The sequence below is a fragment of the Electrophorus electricus genome, chromosome 5 (assembly GCF_041902795.1).
Source record: "Electrophorus electricus isolate QZ-2024a chromosome 5, ASM4190279v1, whole genome shotgun sequence".
Lineage (NCBI taxonomy): Eukaryota > Metazoa > Chordata > Actinopteri > Gymnotiformes > Gymnotidae > Electrophorus > Electrophorus electricus.
The window spans coordinates 2,608,461-2,624,616 of record NC_137501.1 but is presented as its reverse complement, the minus strand read 5'-3'; the positions used below and the strand labels follow the sequence as shown (position 1 = coordinate 2,624,616).

General features: G+C 42.1%; 3 protein-coding genes across 3 annotated transcripts; 2 read left to right on the top strand and 1 right to left on the bottom strand.

The window, feature by feature from the left end:
- The first annotated feature begins 412 nt into the window (after positions 1-412).
- Positions 413-3,518, top strand: fam78aa (family with sequence similarity 78 member Aa). The gene is made up of 2 exons (XM_027003080.3): positions 413-1,619; positions 2,367-3,518. Exons 1-2 carry the CDS (start codon positions 1,360-1,362, stop codon positions 2,893-2,895), a joined length of 789 nt encoding a protein of 262 aa, XP_026858881.3. The 5' UTR covers positions 413-1,359; the 3' UTR covers positions 2,896-3,518.
- Positions 3,519-3,662: 144 nt separating this feature from the next.
- Positions 3,663-9,927, top strand: LOC113573029 (solute carrier family 53 member 1). The gene is made up of 14 exons (XM_027003035.3): positions 3,663-4,884; positions 5,051-5,102; positions 5,610-5,702; positions 5,817-6,019; positions 6,122-6,274; positions 6,371-6,451; positions 6,808-6,889; positions 7,025-7,212; positions 7,330-7,509; positions 7,683-7,851; positions 8,190-8,381; positions 8,583-8,743; positions 9,082-9,215; positions 9,443-9,927. The coding sequence occupies exons 1-14, from the start codon at positions 4,801-4,803 to the stop codon at positions 9,555-9,557; spliced, it is 1,887 nt and encodes a 628-aa protein (XP_026858836.2). The 5' UTR covers positions 3,663-4,800; the 3' UTR covers positions 9,558-9,927.
- Positions 9,928-10,189: 262 nt separating this feature from the next.
- Positions 10,190-15,912, bottom strand: nacc2l (NACC family member 2-like). The gene is made up of 6 exons (XM_035529610.2): positions 15,652-15,912; positions 13,562-14,448; positions 13,276-13,452; positions 13,037-13,142; positions 12,696-12,793; positions 10,190-12,458 (listed from the first exon to the last, which is right to left on the bottom strand). The coding sequence occupies exons 2-6, from the start codon at positions 14,433-14,435 to the stop codon at positions 11,914-11,916; spliced, it is 1,800 nt and encodes a 599-aa protein (XP_035385503.1). The 5' UTR covers positions 14,436-14,448; positions 15,652-15,912; the 3' UTR covers positions 10,190-11,913.
- Between the last annotated feature and the right edge of the window lie 244 nt (positions 15,913-16,156).

Here is a 16,156-nt window from a genome sequence, read left to right as displayed (position 1 = left end):
TAATATAAACACAAAAAAGGAAGAAAAATAGCAAACGCGCATGAACGCCTTTATTTACGTATTTGGTTAGTTATTCCCACCACACCTTTACGTTTCGTCAGCATCGATGGTTGTGGAGCATCCTGGCGCGGAATAAACGCTTTTCTTTTGGTATGCCGGACATTATTGATGGACGAGGGATATTTTGTCCATAATGACGTGATTAAAAAATTAATCAAGGCCAATTAATTTCGCGATATATTCTTACGCTATTTTCAGAACATTTGTAACATTTGGTCATATAGCTGTGAAAGGAATGTCCTACTTTGTATATCCTACCGTTCAGAAACATGTGCATAAACTTGAATAAAAAACATTTATTTACTTTTAATTTTCCTATATTCTTCGGCAATTTTCTCGCCTACTGGCGCAATACTTTAAAGCCATAATTCTTTTTCATCGCCCTAAACTGCCGCTTCGGAACTACAATACCCAGGACGCTCGCAAGTAGGGAAGTCTAATTCTAAACTGCTTGCCGAGAAACAAAAAAATAAAAGCCAGCAGCTGAAGTGTTGCGTTATGCGCGGGGGAACCTGCCAAGGCTATAATAGGACAAGGGTGAAACAAACTTACCACGGACATTAAATTCCGCAGATATGACGGCGAACGAAAGAGAGCTCCATTGCCTTAAATCAGGAGACACTGTGTAGATGTCGAGTTTGGAATCATCTAAATGGATGTACATTGCAATACTGTTTTTTCTTCGCCATCTCCATGGACAGTTCAAGACGGAGATAAGCGAAATTCAGAGTGTTTCGCTTATTCTCTAGCGCGCACTTCTACCCTACTTGTAGTGTAATTGGTCGTTATGTCTTGTTACTGGACACTGTATAACAGGTGCTACATGGACATTTGCACGGCTTTTATTTATTATTTACTATAGGCACACGAGTTGATATCATCTTTCTAGTTTGATTAGGTTTTTGAAATAGTTGTATATACTGATAGCACAATTGACGTTTAGTAGAAATTCTTTAGACTTATATTCTTCGTACAGTAGTTTATCTAATCAGAGTTGATTGTAGAGTTCATTTCAGAGCCATGTTTTTGGGGGAAAGATGCTAACCCTGAAACTGCTAGATTTCTGTCCTGCACTGTTGCCAACACAACAGAAGTTTCATTGCTATGTATCTTAACTTTTTCCCCGGCAGGGTAGCCTACCTCATATTTGATGACCTCTAACCTTATGCTCTAGGTACTTGCACAAAAACACCTGTATGGATAAACAAATGGCGAACACTATATCTAAATGTATGTTTCCCAATAATATGAATGCTCCTTCATGACTGATGGGTACTAACAACTTTGAGCCTCACCACCATGGGGTGCATGCAGAGTGTGAGAGTGAAGCCGAACTTTTACGAAAACATCGCAGTCCTTCAACTGAACACTTCTATTGATTCAAACCCTACCGTCATTGATGAGTTATCTAGCGTGGTACTGAGGTACCGCACACCCTACTTCAGAGCCACTGCACGTGTGAAAGTGCCGCCAGTGGCCGGCAAAGAGATCTGGACTGTGGGCTGGATCCAGGCTTGCAACCAAATGGATTTCTTCAATTACTATGGCGAGCAAGGAGTGTGAGTATAAAAAGTGTCACAGTTATAATGAACAATTTAAGCTGTTTACCAAATGTGAACAGTGCCCAGTAGAGGAAGCGTTTAAAATATCTTGGGACAGTACAGTGTCTCTACTAATATATCAAAGTGAAAAACTCATATGTTAGAAAATAGAGGTTTTAAGTAACGGTTAGTTAATAAGATTCTGTATACATTGGCTGTTCTGTCCTTCCCAGTGGGATTTAAAAAGCAGAGAGCTTCAAGGTACTTACGCAAGATTGGTTACTCAGGATGTTAGTGATGTTTATGCTCTAGTTTCCTGAGATTGTTTCCTTAATGGCATAGAAGTTGAACACACCCCAAGTAGGACAAAAAGTATGTCTTTTCAAGCAGCAGTAAATAAGGAAATATCCTTGTTTTTGTTCTACCAAATACACCATTCATCGTTTTCTTGATAATCAGATGGGCTTTCACAATAGTTGACCTTTGACCAAATGTCCCAGTATTTCCTGTATGTGTATTCATGCACGATGACGCCCATATTTAGGGCTCTACACTTATTATATTTTTACAATCATCACATGTGATATGTTTATATATACTGGATTATTCAAGTATGGTTATTAGAGACATTGGCTCTGCCAGGTACTATAAGGCAAGCTATTCAAGCACAAAGAACAATTGATGAGGAAATGTGTGCCTTAAGGAGAGGTGCAGATGGTTTCCTTTTAGTGTTTCTATTCACTTAAGAACCCCTTACCTCTGTAGATCAAGCTGGGAGCTCCCCGAGTTGAAAAATGGACATATCCAGGCCATAAGTGACTCAGATGGTGTGAACTACCCATGGTACGGCTGCACCACTGAGATGTATACCATAGTGGGGCCAACCAACAGGAGCACCACGCTCATGGTCAGCATGAACGACAACTTCAGCCCCAGTGTAACATGGAGCATCCCCACGGGCACCCTCAGTAGCCCCCCACTCCTCAGTTCTATCCGGAGAGACCAGCGATTCACCACCTGGCTGGTAGCCATGAACGAGTCCACGGCTGAAATGGTGCTTCTAAGAACCATCCGCTGGAAGATGCAGCTCGCAATTGATGTGGACCCACAAAAGCCTTTAGGACAGAGGACCCGACTGCTGGAGCCTCTCACTCAGGAACAGCCTGAGGTGCTGACGAAGAATGAACCCATCCCACCCAATGCCTTGGTTAAACCTAATGCCAATGATGCCCAGATGCTAATTTGGAGGCCTGCAAGTGGGGAGTCTGTCATAGTCATCCCATCCAAATACTGATTTAGATTATTTGGGGGGTGGGGGCAGGGGGATGGTAATTTATGAAGAAAGCCATGAACTGAATTAAAGAGCTCTTGATGGTTTCACAATTGAAAAGTCATAGATTCTAAAATGTAAAGGAATATTTCTGTCTGATTTCCAAACTTTCAAAGTCTTTTTTTTAAAATGTATACTGTATGTTTATTAATATTTTGGATATACAACAGAACATGAAGGTTTGTGGCATTAGACACACCTCACTCTGCACTGATGTTTAACCTTTTGTTCAGTAATGTGGAATTTCATATGACGAGCTTTTTAATGTTCAGTCTACAGTGGTGTGATTGCATTTCAAATATTTTTGCAATACAAGTGGCCTAAGCTTTGCAAGATGAAAAGATGCTACCTCTTATGTTTCATTTATATGAAAGGAAAATGAATATTTGAGGCAATATGAGGTCATTTGTTGAGTTTCTCTGTTTTGGTGAGGATCTTAAAAATATACTCAGGTTAGTACCAAATGGTATCCTTTCTGAGTTTAGTACAGACTTGCAAAAGAACACCTTTCAGGTACTTCACATTAATTTTGTAGGCCTTTAGAATATTCGTATGGATAAATTCATTAAAGGGGAATTGAAATTTTATACTGCTCCTTTTCCTCGTTTAATTTTTCACCCAGTTTGGAAATTATTTCCAACATTGTCCTAAATATATGGAAAAAAAAATGTATTTGTGATTTGATTTAAACATCAGATTTTAGGTTAAAGGAAAAAAAAATAGTTGACAAATCTTGACATGACGTAAATATAGAAAGCTAAAAATGAAGCGTTCTTCATTTACTTTTTAGGCTTCAAAGTCTCCTGGAACTATTGAACACGTGTCAATAACATATTCTACCACAATAAATGTCAAATACTTGTTTATGTCTGCAGCATGTTCTCTGTAAGATCATGTTTAGTCCTGTGCTCATGAATCACACTATACCTGTGTCTGTGGTGGCAGGATAAAAGTGTGGTCTCAGTGGGGACTGACTGACCTGATTCCAAAATACTTATGGCTGTCCCAATTTTCACTCTAAAGAATTCTTTTAAATTGGTCTTGTGGTGTTAGAAAGCGGAGGATGTTTGGTCACCATCTCCATTTTTTCATTGGTTAAACCAGACATGCCTAAGATCAAAACATAAACAAGTAGGGCAGTCACTACAAATCGCATGGAATTCATTCCACATACTAAATGCATGTAAAACTTAAGATTTTGAGAAAGAATATTATTGCACATGTGCTCAATAAAAATATGTGCTCACTTTAAAAATATAGATATTTTACTAAAAGCACTTGTGCTGCCTGACCTAGACACCAATATTTATAGTGTATAGTGTCTAGGCTTTTTTAGGATTGAATACATAGACAAATGTTATACTACACACATTTTTTTAATGCTGGAAAGGTCAGTGCCAATGCAGTTTAACATGTTTAAATATTCCAGATCTTGCAAAAAAAAAAAAAAACTTCCTTAGTATATCTTTAAGATGGAATGGCTTATTGAGAGAAATTATATAAAATTCAGACTACCTCAAAGAGCACTGAATTCATTGTGATTGTACAGTCTATTGTCAATTTTATGCCTTTAACACAAAAATATTTTGACATATATGTTCTTAACAAAATTGAACAAGAATAGGAGGAACTTTCTTCAGGAAAGCAAAGAAGAGCACTTGGTTTAGTTGCCCAAGGTTATGTAAATGCTGAGATGACCTGTTGAATTATAGATGAGGGTAGCAATTCTTTGTGTCCTTGCACTGTAACTGCTTTGCACCCACCTCCTCTCACTCTCTCTCTCTTTCTGTGTGTGTGGGTAGTGCTGTCACTCTGTTGTTAGACTAAGACTAACCTTGATACACAACTTGATAGTAACTGTTTGCTAAAATGCCAGTAACTCACATGAACTTTTTGGAACATTTTAATGCACTGATGATCCCAGAGTGGAAGAAGCAGTATGTTTCTTATGAGGTAAGCTGTCATTTAGCTGTCCTGACATTCATATATTAAACTATTTTTGTGAATGTGTATGCAGGGGTGTTGGGCGATAATCAAGCAAGTGTTAGAATTTTTGGTTGCTTATGTATATAATTTTATTTTCATAAGCATGGTAAATAACCATACATAATTTGTTTAGGACTTGAATGATATGCTTTCCAAGGAAGACAAACAAGACATCTTGCATGATAGTAAGCAATATTAATGAATGCACCATATCACAAAACATGAACTGGTTTTGCATACAGTATGATGCTCTCATTATAATAATAATAATAATTTGCAGTGAATTGTTCTAAATAAATACAAAAATGGGATGGCCTGAAAGAATACTTTTAGTGCACAGTGTTTTAAGTCAGTGACCCCTGAATTAGAGGCTATGTCATGTTCTCTGTTTTGTTAACAAAGCTTATAAAGCAATTTATGGTGCTTATACATAATGCTTACAATCTCATAAATAATTATCAGTGTAATAGAACACCTCATATAATTTTTCACTGCATAACATTCCCACAATACAGAAGGTTATATTGGACAAATGAATGATTAATAAGCTTACACAATTAATATCATCCTCTCATTTAGAGAATAACTCATATATTCAGGTTTGTGGTTGATGAAACATTGTTTTACAGTGTTGTAATTCTTGCTCCATTAAGTATAGTGATTGACTACAATAATATTCTTATTTGCTAAAGACTACAGTTATCAAAACCAGTCAAACCTAGTGTGTAAGGAGTTCTTCGCAACATGTGACAAAGAGCTGATGAAGGTGAATCTTTTCTGTTCAGGTAGGCTACAAGGAGACCTATAGCAACTAAACACTTTAGTTCTTATTTGGCCTTTTGATGTTTTGGAAACAACAATTTAAGAGAGTGTAATGAGCATTATCTATCTTTGCTCAGAAAAGCTATCAGAGGCATGTGAGAAGATGGCCTCATTTGGAATCATTGCTCATGATGGTTCAGTACCAGGGCTGGTAGGAGGATATGTCATAGTCCACTCAGAGGCACAGAGACACATGAACAGGAAAAAGACTGAACTACGTAAACTCAAAATGGCTGTTGGAGAACTATATCTGAGTCTGGCCTTTCTCCAAAGCTACCAGGTGGACATGACCTCTCTAAACGCTTGTCTGCTCTGTTGACTGATGAAGCTTAACTATAATAAGAACAAGTTCTTGCTAATACCTTTACTTTTTTGACCACAGGAACTGAACTACAAATGTTTCTGTAAGATCACCAAGAAGTATGATGCTATGTTTGCATCTCAGCATGGTTCACAGTGGAGAGATGAAAGACTGGACACCTCTTTCCTATATACAGTGAAGAGCCACTGTGAGCAAATGATGTTTAGACTGGAGGTGAGAACATATGAGTTGGCTTTTCCCCAAGTTTTAATAAAAGAGTATTTGCTGTGTATTTACTTTTCCATGGTTCCTATGAATTTACCTCCGTAGACATTCATGCTTCAGCTTGAGGGTGGCAACCAACAGAAAGCTATGAGAAGGCTTGAAGTCCCACAAAGGGGAATAGAACAAGTAAGGGTTAGATGATCTTTTAGTATGATATTATGAATACTAAATATGCAACATCATAAACTGGTATTAAATAAGCTTTAATGTCATTGCCCAGATGTCCTCTGGGCCTCTAAAACTATTCAGTTTAAAATGGACCTCACTTTAATTTATCTGTGTTTTTGACAAGACATTTTGCAATGTATCGACAGATCAAATCTGTTTAAATGGGATGATAGAGAAATAGTTCCTATTAGTTCCTATTAAAAATGTTCCTATTAATAGTTCCTATTAAAAATTAGTTCCTATTAATAGTTCCTATTAAAAATGTTTATGATTAAATGATTAAATAAAGACCATATATATTCTTTAATGCAAAGACAGTTGGACAGTGGATAACTTTTCGGATCGGTGTCTCCTGTGGTCTCACGGTTGCCCTGCTAGCATTTATTGCTATTAAAGGTTGGTTGGACTGTGTTTATTCTCCACTTTGTCCTATATTAACAGCATGCTGTTATATAGGATTTCATTTACAAAATCACATACTTTTGTATTCTCAACCCTGAATAAATCCTAATCCTCATCTACATGTATAAGTGTTGAATGAACCAGACCTAGACCATCTGAAGCCCCTGATTCAGCTCTACAGAGGAAGCTTTCTGCTGATTGAGTTCCTTCTCCTCATGGGCCTAAACATATATTGCTGGCGGAAATCTGGAATCAATCATGTCCTCATCTTCGAGCTGGGCCCCAGACATCATTTATCACATCATCACATTTTTGAGGTGACGAGCCTGATGTCATAAAATCCGTGCCACGTCCGGTCTCATCATTCCAGCGCATTAACGTCGGTCTGAGCTTGTGTGTGTTCTTGTTCTTTTGTTTCTGTGTATGCGCTGTAGGTGGCAGGACACCTGGCTGTATGCTGGTGTGCTAGCGTGCTGGCCTGTCTACACCCGTTTCTCCTGTCAATCCCACAGCAGCTTCACCCCCTTTTCTTCCACGTTCTTCTGCTGCTCCTGCTGTTAAACCCCACTGCTGCTTGTCATGCTCAGTCTCGTCGATGGCTCCTAGCTGTGATGGTAATGTATGACATTCTAGATCTCACTCCAGAGCTTTGGTTTCAGTGCTAAGAAATTATATCAATATACCATGTATCCAAAAATGAACTGCAAATATGCTACTCTCAACAGAGAAGATATTTCGAATGTGTATATCACCCTATAACACTACTCCTACACTTCTTCATCTTCAGTGTAAGGTCCTGACTGCACCTTTCCAGCCCACTGGCTTTGCAGAGTGCTGGCTAGCAGACCAGCTCAACAGTCTGAGTCCTCTGATACTGAGCTTGTGGGACCTGCTGGGCTTCTACATCTCAAAGATAAACTGGGTAGACCTGCAGCCTGGTGGCTCTCTGTACAGAGGTGCGAGAACCCCTGACCCTTCCAACCCAAACCTCTGCATGCTGTTCTGGGTTGAGCCATGAAATCATTTCTTAAGACACAGCAACTAATGAAAGAAATTATGCAAAACATCACAAAGCCTGAGTGAAGAGCTTTTTAAAAATGTCACGAAATTTCTTGACACTTCAACGAAAGAACTTGCAAATCCATGGAGTAATATGTCAAATTTTTTTTCTATCTTCTTTTGAACAATTCAAACTAGGGGCTTTGAATTGGAACTAGGCGCACAGTTTCAGTCCCTCCTTACTTAATGTACTGACAGATTTCTGTCTCTGTTTGTGTCTTCGTGTGTGCTCCAGAGAGCATGGACTGGGAGAGGCACAGTAAAGTAGCCACATGTCTACTTCAGTGTTTCCCTCCATGGCTGAGGTTTGCTCAGTGCGTCAGGCACTTCTGGAGCAGTGGACACTCCATCCACCTTCTAAACGCTGGCAAATACTCCACTGTCTTTCTCATGGTCACCTTCGCAGGTCTCTACAATACAGCAAGAGGTAATCACAACTGTTATGCCAAACAGAATGTTATCACTTCTATCTGAGTCATTACCACATGAAAAACCTAAATGTGAGTCATTAATGCTTCAACCTAATGTAATATTGCAGTACAATATATAATAGTTGCCATACAATCATTATATGTGTGTTTAGAGAGGACGGGACAAATGAACTGAGAGGTGATATGTGTGTGTTTAGAGAGTGCTGGTCTGGCCACGGAGGTGAGTGTGTATCTGTACCTGTGGGCCATGGCCACGTGTATCAGTGTGGTAGTGACTGTGAGCTGGGACCTAAGGATGGACTGGGGACTGCTCAGGGGAAACGGCCTTCTGAAGGAACAGCTAGTGTACTCACGAGAGGTAGGATACCCAAACATGGGCAGTGGTAACTCAGTGGTTAAGGTATGCGACTAGTAATCAGAAGGTTGCCAGGTCAAGCTCCACTGCTGCCAAGTTGCCACTGTTGGGTATGTATGAGAATGCTATTACTGGGAGGGATTTATATAGATAGCAGTAAATCAAAGGATATAAGGATATAAGCTAAAATATGATTTTAAATGGTCGTTTGCCCAGATACATTCAAGTACTCGAATAATGTTAAACTTAATCCCTGTTTCACATCCTGTCTATTTTTTTTTTTTCCTGGTTATACTGTAGTATTTTCTACACACTGTCTTTAGGATTTGGGTCTCTTTCAGGTGTATTACTATGCAGCTATGTTAGCAGATGTGCTACTGCGGCTCTCCTGGGCTATAAATATCCTCCTGGCTCAGATGAAGGACTCAGATGCTGCTTCTGTTAGTTCTCTGCTGGCTCCTCTGGAGGTCCTCAGGTTAGCTTTACTTTACAGAGGTAAAAAACATACTAAGGCTATTGAAACTTCTCAGAGTATTGGAGGAATAGTTTGGCCTAAAATCTAATATACACAATTTAACTCATACTCTCAATTGGTATCGGATTTTGATTTACTAGTTTTGTATGTGATTACCTTTAATACCATTTTATAACTGCAGAGAGCAGAGCAGAATTGTTTTATTGGACTTTTCCTTCTTTCCGCAGGCGTTCTATCTGGAACCTCTTTCGTCTAGAAAATGAACACCTGCGAAATTGTGAGCAGTGTCGAGCTGTGCGAGACTTTGATTTTCTCGTCATGCAGGAAAACTCAGAACAGTAACTCCCAGAGCAGCCAGTATCCCAGAATGAGACAGCTAATGATCAGCAAAAAAAAATAGCACCTCACAGCATAATCCAACTTGTTTACCATTCACATATCTATGGTAATCATCTGGCCTCATAAATATTGGCCTCACCGTAATAGAAAATACTTGGTAACATTGTAGAAAAAACATTAAAAAAATGTTTTGTGAAAGTTGAGGAGACCAGCTCATTAATAGGGAACCCAAAGGTGGTGTCATCTCTGTGTTTGTAAAGAGATGTTATCTGAAAATGAAAGATGTGTTTGCATGTAAATTAATAATAATAATAAACAAGTGATAAATGATAAATAGGTCATTTGACCTACCAGCACCTAATATGTTTCAGTTATATTAGACTGTCATTTTTAGCATTTTGTTTATCACTTAGCACATATTTATCTATGATTTTGCTGATCTGTAAATATTGTGTATTATGTAAAAAGCAAAAGCAGTGTTCCTCAAAATAATATTTTCCTTTATTTCACTTCTAAAGCCATTAGTATTTCATTTTTCAGACCAGCTGAACTGCAAAAACTGCAGATGTATCAAAAATTCTGGGTTATGGTGTCCAGATGGAAAGATGAGGAAAAAAGAGACCATAACATCAAAATGGCTTCACCAGATTTATTTAAAGAACTCATCTGACAGCAGCAATTTTTATGATGATTGAACCATTATTGATTCACAAAAAGTAATTAACTGGGAATAAATAAATTTTAAAAAACTGAAAAAACAGCAGGATGACAGTAAACAGAATGATCAGTCCACGAAACATTCAGCTCATCATTCAAGCCTTGAGCAACACCAATAATGAAAATGAACCTCTTTCTCCCCTCCTCCTTAGTGATCGTGCCAGTCTGCTGTCTTTGCAGAGGAAAGGAAGCATTCTCATAGACTTTGGTGATGGTCATGGTAGCATTAACTCATTAAGGCTTATCTCTTTCTTGTATCCTTCTTCTTGTCTGCTTAAAAAAACAACCCATCCTTATACGCCGTATGATCTCTGTAAGCCCACCTCGGGAGCCAATCAGTTTTCTAATCAATATGTTTATCATTTTGGCCAAAGACGCATATGTCATGCATTTCCTGATCTCCCGCTGAAGTTAACATGCATGATATTCTGCTCTTCTGAAAGTAACGCGATCTTGTCATGTGCTCATGCTGAGCAGGTACAATCATATTTATGTTGCTTGTTTTACCAAACCTACTCATTCAGCAACTTAGCATACAGAGAGAAGGGAACCCAATCATGTGTTAAACTGATTGCTTACACACTTTAAATATTCACTAGTCATACACACATTAGGTCATGAAGAGGCAACAGAACTGATCATGCGAAATTAAATCAGGCAATCATGTATGCATGAATGGAAACAGAATAAAAGAATAATAAACATTTTTTAAAAAGATCAGGACTACTCTCTTATGGCATTATCTGATCTGTAAATATATACTTCATTTTTGTTGCAAGGAGCAATACCAGTATAAGGAGCAATACCAATATGTCCCTCAAAATAATACTTTCCTTTATTTCACTTCTAAAACCGTCAGTATTTCAATTTTCCAGACCAGCTGACTCGCAAAACCCAGGCAAGCATGTACTATACAGCAGCTTCAGTCTGAGCGAATGGGTGGCAGTGGGGGGGTGGGTGGGTGTGTGTGTGTGTGGGGCAAAAAAAGCATGGGAGGAGAAAGTAAGAGCCCAGCCTTTCTCGCTCCAGAGGACTGTTGTTCTCTGTTCTGCTTCCTACTCTGTGTTCAAGTCAGCAGTCCCACACTGGGCTCTTTCCCAGTAAAGCAGCTCTCTGCTCTTCTCCTCCTCCTGCTACAGTCCAGCAGGATAACTTTGATAGCTAAAGCATGTGTGTTGGGTTAATGAACAGGTGTTTGTTATCCTTTGCTTGTTTGACTTTTTTCTTACCATGCAGAGGTCTGTGAACGTTTATATGGTCTGTGTAGTTCTGAGTAATCAGTAAAATGCTGAGCATCACATGCATAATTACCCACACTGTAGGATGCCAGCGTGAGTGTGTGCAAATGTGTGTGTGTGTGTGTGTGTGTGTGTGTGTGTGTGTGCGCACGCGTACGTGTAAGAGAACGAGAGTAACATACTTATGATAAATGGCTGCTTAATCTCTTACAACTCTTTGCAAATTGATGTATTTGGCTTTGAAGTTTGTTGCTCTATCCAGGATAACTGTTGCATGTCCATCATCCCCCATCGTGCAGCGTTTTGACATGTTGTTTAGATGGCACAAGCCATGTAATGAGCGCCAGTGGTCCTTTACCCGGTCAAACAGTAGTACAGGTTCGAGTCGTGTGAAGAAGAGGCACTCACTGCTCTTCCACCAGGGGTCTCTCTCCACTTAGCTCCTCTTGAGGGGTCTTGGGGCTGCCGGCTGGCCCTTCCCCGTCTGCCCTCTTGCTGGCTGGGTTGAGTGCGAGCACAGTCCCTGCCCTCTCTGAGCTCTCCTGGTGCCTCGCTGGCGCATCCTCCGAGTCGTCCCCGGCCCGCGCTCGCAGCGGGTCGGCTTTGCCCGCCTCTGTGCCGGCCCGATCCTCTGTGCTGGCACCGGGGAAGTTAGTGCCGTTCCTCAGTGTCTCTCTGCAGTCTCCATAGAGGTGCTGCTCCAGTGTCAGGTTAGACTGGGCCAAGTGCTTGAATTCAGCCTCGAAGGGGAAGGCAGGGCTGGGTTGAGCGGCGGCGTCCACCTGGCCCAGAACCACGGAGCCGCGGTACACCTCGATGGCCTCAGGAAGCATGGACTTGATCTTGGGAAGCCAACGCTTGCGGACCCGGCGGGCATTGGTGCACATGTCTGCGGCGATCACGTTCATCTCACTCTCCTTGAAGTTTGGGGCAAAGTTCTGACAGTAGACTTTAGAGAACAGAGAGAGAGAAGGAAAGAAGAAAGCAGAACCTAAATATGAATACTGTAATGTAGACTGTATGCAACACACAAAAATCATGAATTTCCAACTTTGGCATTAATTCACAAATCAAATCTTAAAACATGCTCACTCTGCATTTAATTGAATCCTGGGATGTAAGCAAGATAAATGTATCGGAATTTTCAGGAAATCATTAGATTAATGGAAGACAGAAGCCAACTCACGCTTGACTGTGTTCAGTATGCGGCTATCCAGGGGTTTGCGATTTGGATCACAGTTAGATGAGCGGATGCCTGTCCCGCAGCTGTCTGCCAATGTGTTCCTACAGTCGTCATACCACAGTCAGCCACAGGGTGGCAGCCTCACTGAACATTTCCACAACAGCGTTCAATGCATGCCCTACACCAACTGTTTGAAAGTCTAATTTACAAACATGGCACACGGCACTCTATTTAACAACAACAACAACAACAAAAAAAAAATCTCAGAATGGTTTCAAAGGTAGTTATGTAAGCATTCCTCTGTGCCTATATGCTTTACATGGAAGACCTGGCACTCTACAGACCTGTCAAAAAAAGCAGCGAGCAGGCGGCGAAGCAGGACTTTGTGCTTGACCCCAGCACACAAGTGGCAATTCATCAGCTGCCCCCGTGTCATAAACACACCAGATCCTTTCACGACAGCAACAACAGAGAAACAATGAGAGGCTGCCCTGCCGAGAATGCCGTTATAAAAGTGTGCTGTCTCGTTGCGGCTTGAGCAGCTTTTTCTGAGGTAAGACACGTAGGCGCGCCGCGGCCTTACCTGCGATGAGCTCCAGCCTCTCTCCTGGATCGCCCTCTGTGTACAGGGCAGGGTGGCAGCGGTAACCAATCTGGCTGATCAGTCCGGCAGGCAGAGCTTCTCTGTCACCTCCGAGCAGCACGCCAAAGCGGCTCTCCAGGGAAGGAGGCAGGGAGGACACCTCCATTTTCTCATGCACTAGGAGGAGAAGGGGAGACACACACAAAAGAAAAGGTGTCAGAGTGGTGTTTAATCCAAAATGCTCAGATAAATTCCGCCGCGAGACCTCGTGCGCGGTGACATTTACTGCCATAGAGAGCGGCCGAGACACCGTAGATCTTCCCGCCGGCAAGGTTGTCATACGAGTCATCTTCGAAGTCCTCCTCCTCGTTCTGATGGGACGTGGGACTGTCCGTGGTGGGCAGGCTGGAAGCCCCAGGGCTGGAGTGGTCCCTGGAGGTGTGCTCGAAAGGATGAAGCGCGCTCAGCGTACCGTTTGCCGTCCCTCCACCGCCGCTCGTGTAGAAGAGCGCGCTCCCCCGTGAAGACCTGCCCCTCAGTCCCTTACCGTCATCCTCGGCTTGCTTGAGCTCCCCGCTCTGAGCGCACACTGGGGTCTCCAGCCTCTCCTCCTTTATTTTGCAAACGGCCGTGGGCTGGTCGCCTAGCAACAGGGAGGAGTTGTTATTGTTGTTTCCACCACCGCCACTGTTGTTCGGGCTGGGGGGGTCGTCCACGGCGGATGTCTGCGAGTCGCAGAACGGCGCGCTCGCTTTGAACATCAGGTCCATGCCGCGCTCCACGATGTTCTGGATCTGCAGGTAACCCGCCGTGTACATGACCATGAGCTGGTCGCTGGCTGTCACCGTCATGCGGCCCGTGTAGCAGAAAGAGAGGATCTGCTGGAAGCACGATGGAGCCACAGACGAGGGCAGCTCGAACAGTGCCTGGCTACTGTCGCTGAAGAGGTCACGGAAGTAGAGGCTGCTGGCGGCCAGCACGGCACGGTGGGCCTTGAAGGCCTGCCCATTGACCATGATGGCCACGTCACAGTGCTGGCCCAGCAGCCGCTGCTCGTTCAGGCTGTCCAGCACCACGCTGCCAAAGTTGGGGATCTCCATATGCAGCAGCTGAGACATTGCACTGGCTTCAGATCTCCACACGACGGAGAGAGGGGACATTCCCAGTGGGCATCTGAAAGAGCGTGAGACATTCTATATCAGGAGGAACGAAAAATAAATATGGAATGCACAGCGCAGAAATGCTCAACCAGATTTACTCCAAGAACCTTAGCTGACAGTTCTTTTAATAAATTTGCCAACTGAAGTGTGCACGATTCACAAATATTGACTTAAAAAACAATAAAAACAAACATAGCAGGATAACAGCGAGAAGAAATCTAAAAAATATTTGGATCAAACCAATCTTCATTTCAGCAACACTTTAAAGGAAAATCAGCACACTTTCTCCTTTCTTCCTCTGTCTGTCCAAGTGGATGGAAACATCTCACAGAGTTTCAACATGGAGGAACTACTGCCTTCTGTCTTCCTTTCTTCAAACGTCTTCTTCTGTTGTCAAAGAAAGACCCATCCTTATGCCACAGCTGCCCTTAGGGATCCAATCAATCTTCTCAGTCAAATCCATGTATGTCTTTTCTGACCTACTGCTAATGCTAACAGTTCTCTCTCCATGGTACCTACGACTCAAGGCCACCTTGTAGACGTCTTGATCTGGGATCATGCAACGTCTTGATCTGGGATCATGCAACGTCTTGATCTGGGATCATGCTGATTATGTTTGTTCAAAGCTATGGCCTGTCATGTTGTCTGAGGCCTCTCTTACCACAGTTTTGTACAAAAAGAGAATCATATGTTAAACTAATATAAACTAATACAAGTTGTTACAAACCTGAGCTATTCACTGTTCATGCACATCTTAGCTTATGAAGAAAGTACAGAGCTAATCATGCAAATTACAATTGCAAAAATCATAAATGCACACACAGAAGCAGACTAATTCTAACATAAGAAAAGGTCAGGACTTCTGTCTTCTAAGAGGACAGTCCACACATAAGAATATCACTGCACAGGGCAAAGAGAAAAAAGTTGCAGCTTCAAGAACAAACAGCAGGAATCGACCTTGTTCCCAAAAGTAAGAACTTAGTGTGATGACTAGCGTTCTCAATTGTAGAAAACAGAAAGGAAACCTTGAGGAGAAATACTGCACTGTAACTCCCCTACCAAATGCCTTACTCTCCCTTCTAGCATTAGCACAGTCTACATGTTTGGTAACTCTGAATAAGCTTGTCAAGAGTATTCAGAAGACACAGCGAACTGACCACAAACTGACCCATTAACCCTGCCCCCCCCCCTCCCCACCACCATCCCACTACCTGACCTCTACAGCAGGATCCTCCTTGATGGGAGAGAGAAGGCAGACGAGCTCCTCACATTAGCTCAGCAGAACGAAGGAGAGCGAGAGAGAGCGAGAGAGAGGGGGAGAGAGAGAGGGAGAGAGAGAGAGAGAGAGAGAGAGAGAGAGAGAGAGATGTGTCTCAATCCGTCCTCTCCTCCCTACACAGGACTTCCTAGCGAGAGGGAAGGCGAGCGTCTGCGTGCAATCGATGCACCATCTACTGTATGTCACAGGGAGGGAGCAAGAAGCTATAGGCACAGACACAGAGACGGGGGAGAGAGTGGGGAGGGAGACTGAGCGAAAGTCATTTAAGGACACATGGAGAGCGAGCGAGTGAGAGAGAGAGAGAGAGAGAGAGAGAGAGAGAGAGAGAGAGAGAGAAAGAACAGAGAGAGAGAGGCTGATGCGGATAATTGCCCTGCAGAGTAAATGCGTGCATGTGAGATAGAGACAAAAGACAGGCAAAGAGGCGAGCGATGGCTCACTT

Excerpts from the sequence above, each read along its gene's own strand:
- fam78aa (XM_027003080.3), top strand. The coding sequence starts at position 1,360 with ATGGGGTGCATGCAGAGTGTGAGAGTGAAGCCGAACTTTTACGAAAAC. Across the intron at positions 1,620-2,366 it reads TACTATGGCGAGCAAGGAGT|ATCAAGCTGGGAGCTCCCCG; the intron begins GTGAGTATAAAA and ends TTACCTCTGTAG.
- LOC113573029 (XM_027003035.3), top strand. The coding sequence starts at position 4,801 with ATGCCAGTAACTCACATGAACTTTTTGGAACATTTTAATGCACTGATG. Across the intron at positions 7,213-7,329 it reads CACATCATCACATTTTTGAG|GTGGCAGGACACCTGGCTGT; the intron begins GTGACGAGCCTG and ends TATGCGCTGTAG. Across the intron at positions 8,744-9,081 it reads AGCTAGTGTACTCACGAGAG|GTGTATTACTATGCAGCTAT; the intron begins GTAGGATACCCA and ends GGTCTCTTTCAG.
- nacc2l (XM_035529610.2), bottom strand. The coding sequence starts at position 14,435 with ATGTCCCCTCTCTCCGTCGTGTGGAGATCTGAAGCCAGTGCAATGTCT. Across the intron at positions 13,453-13,561 it reads CTCGGCCGCTCTCTATGGCA|TGCATGAGAAAATGGAGGTG; the intron begins GTAAATGTCACC and ends TTCTCCTCCTAG. Across the intron at positions 13,143-13,275 it reads GAGGCTGGAGCTCATCGCAG|GATCTGGTGTGTTTATGACA; the intron begins GTAAGGCCGCGG and ends CTGTCGTGAAAG.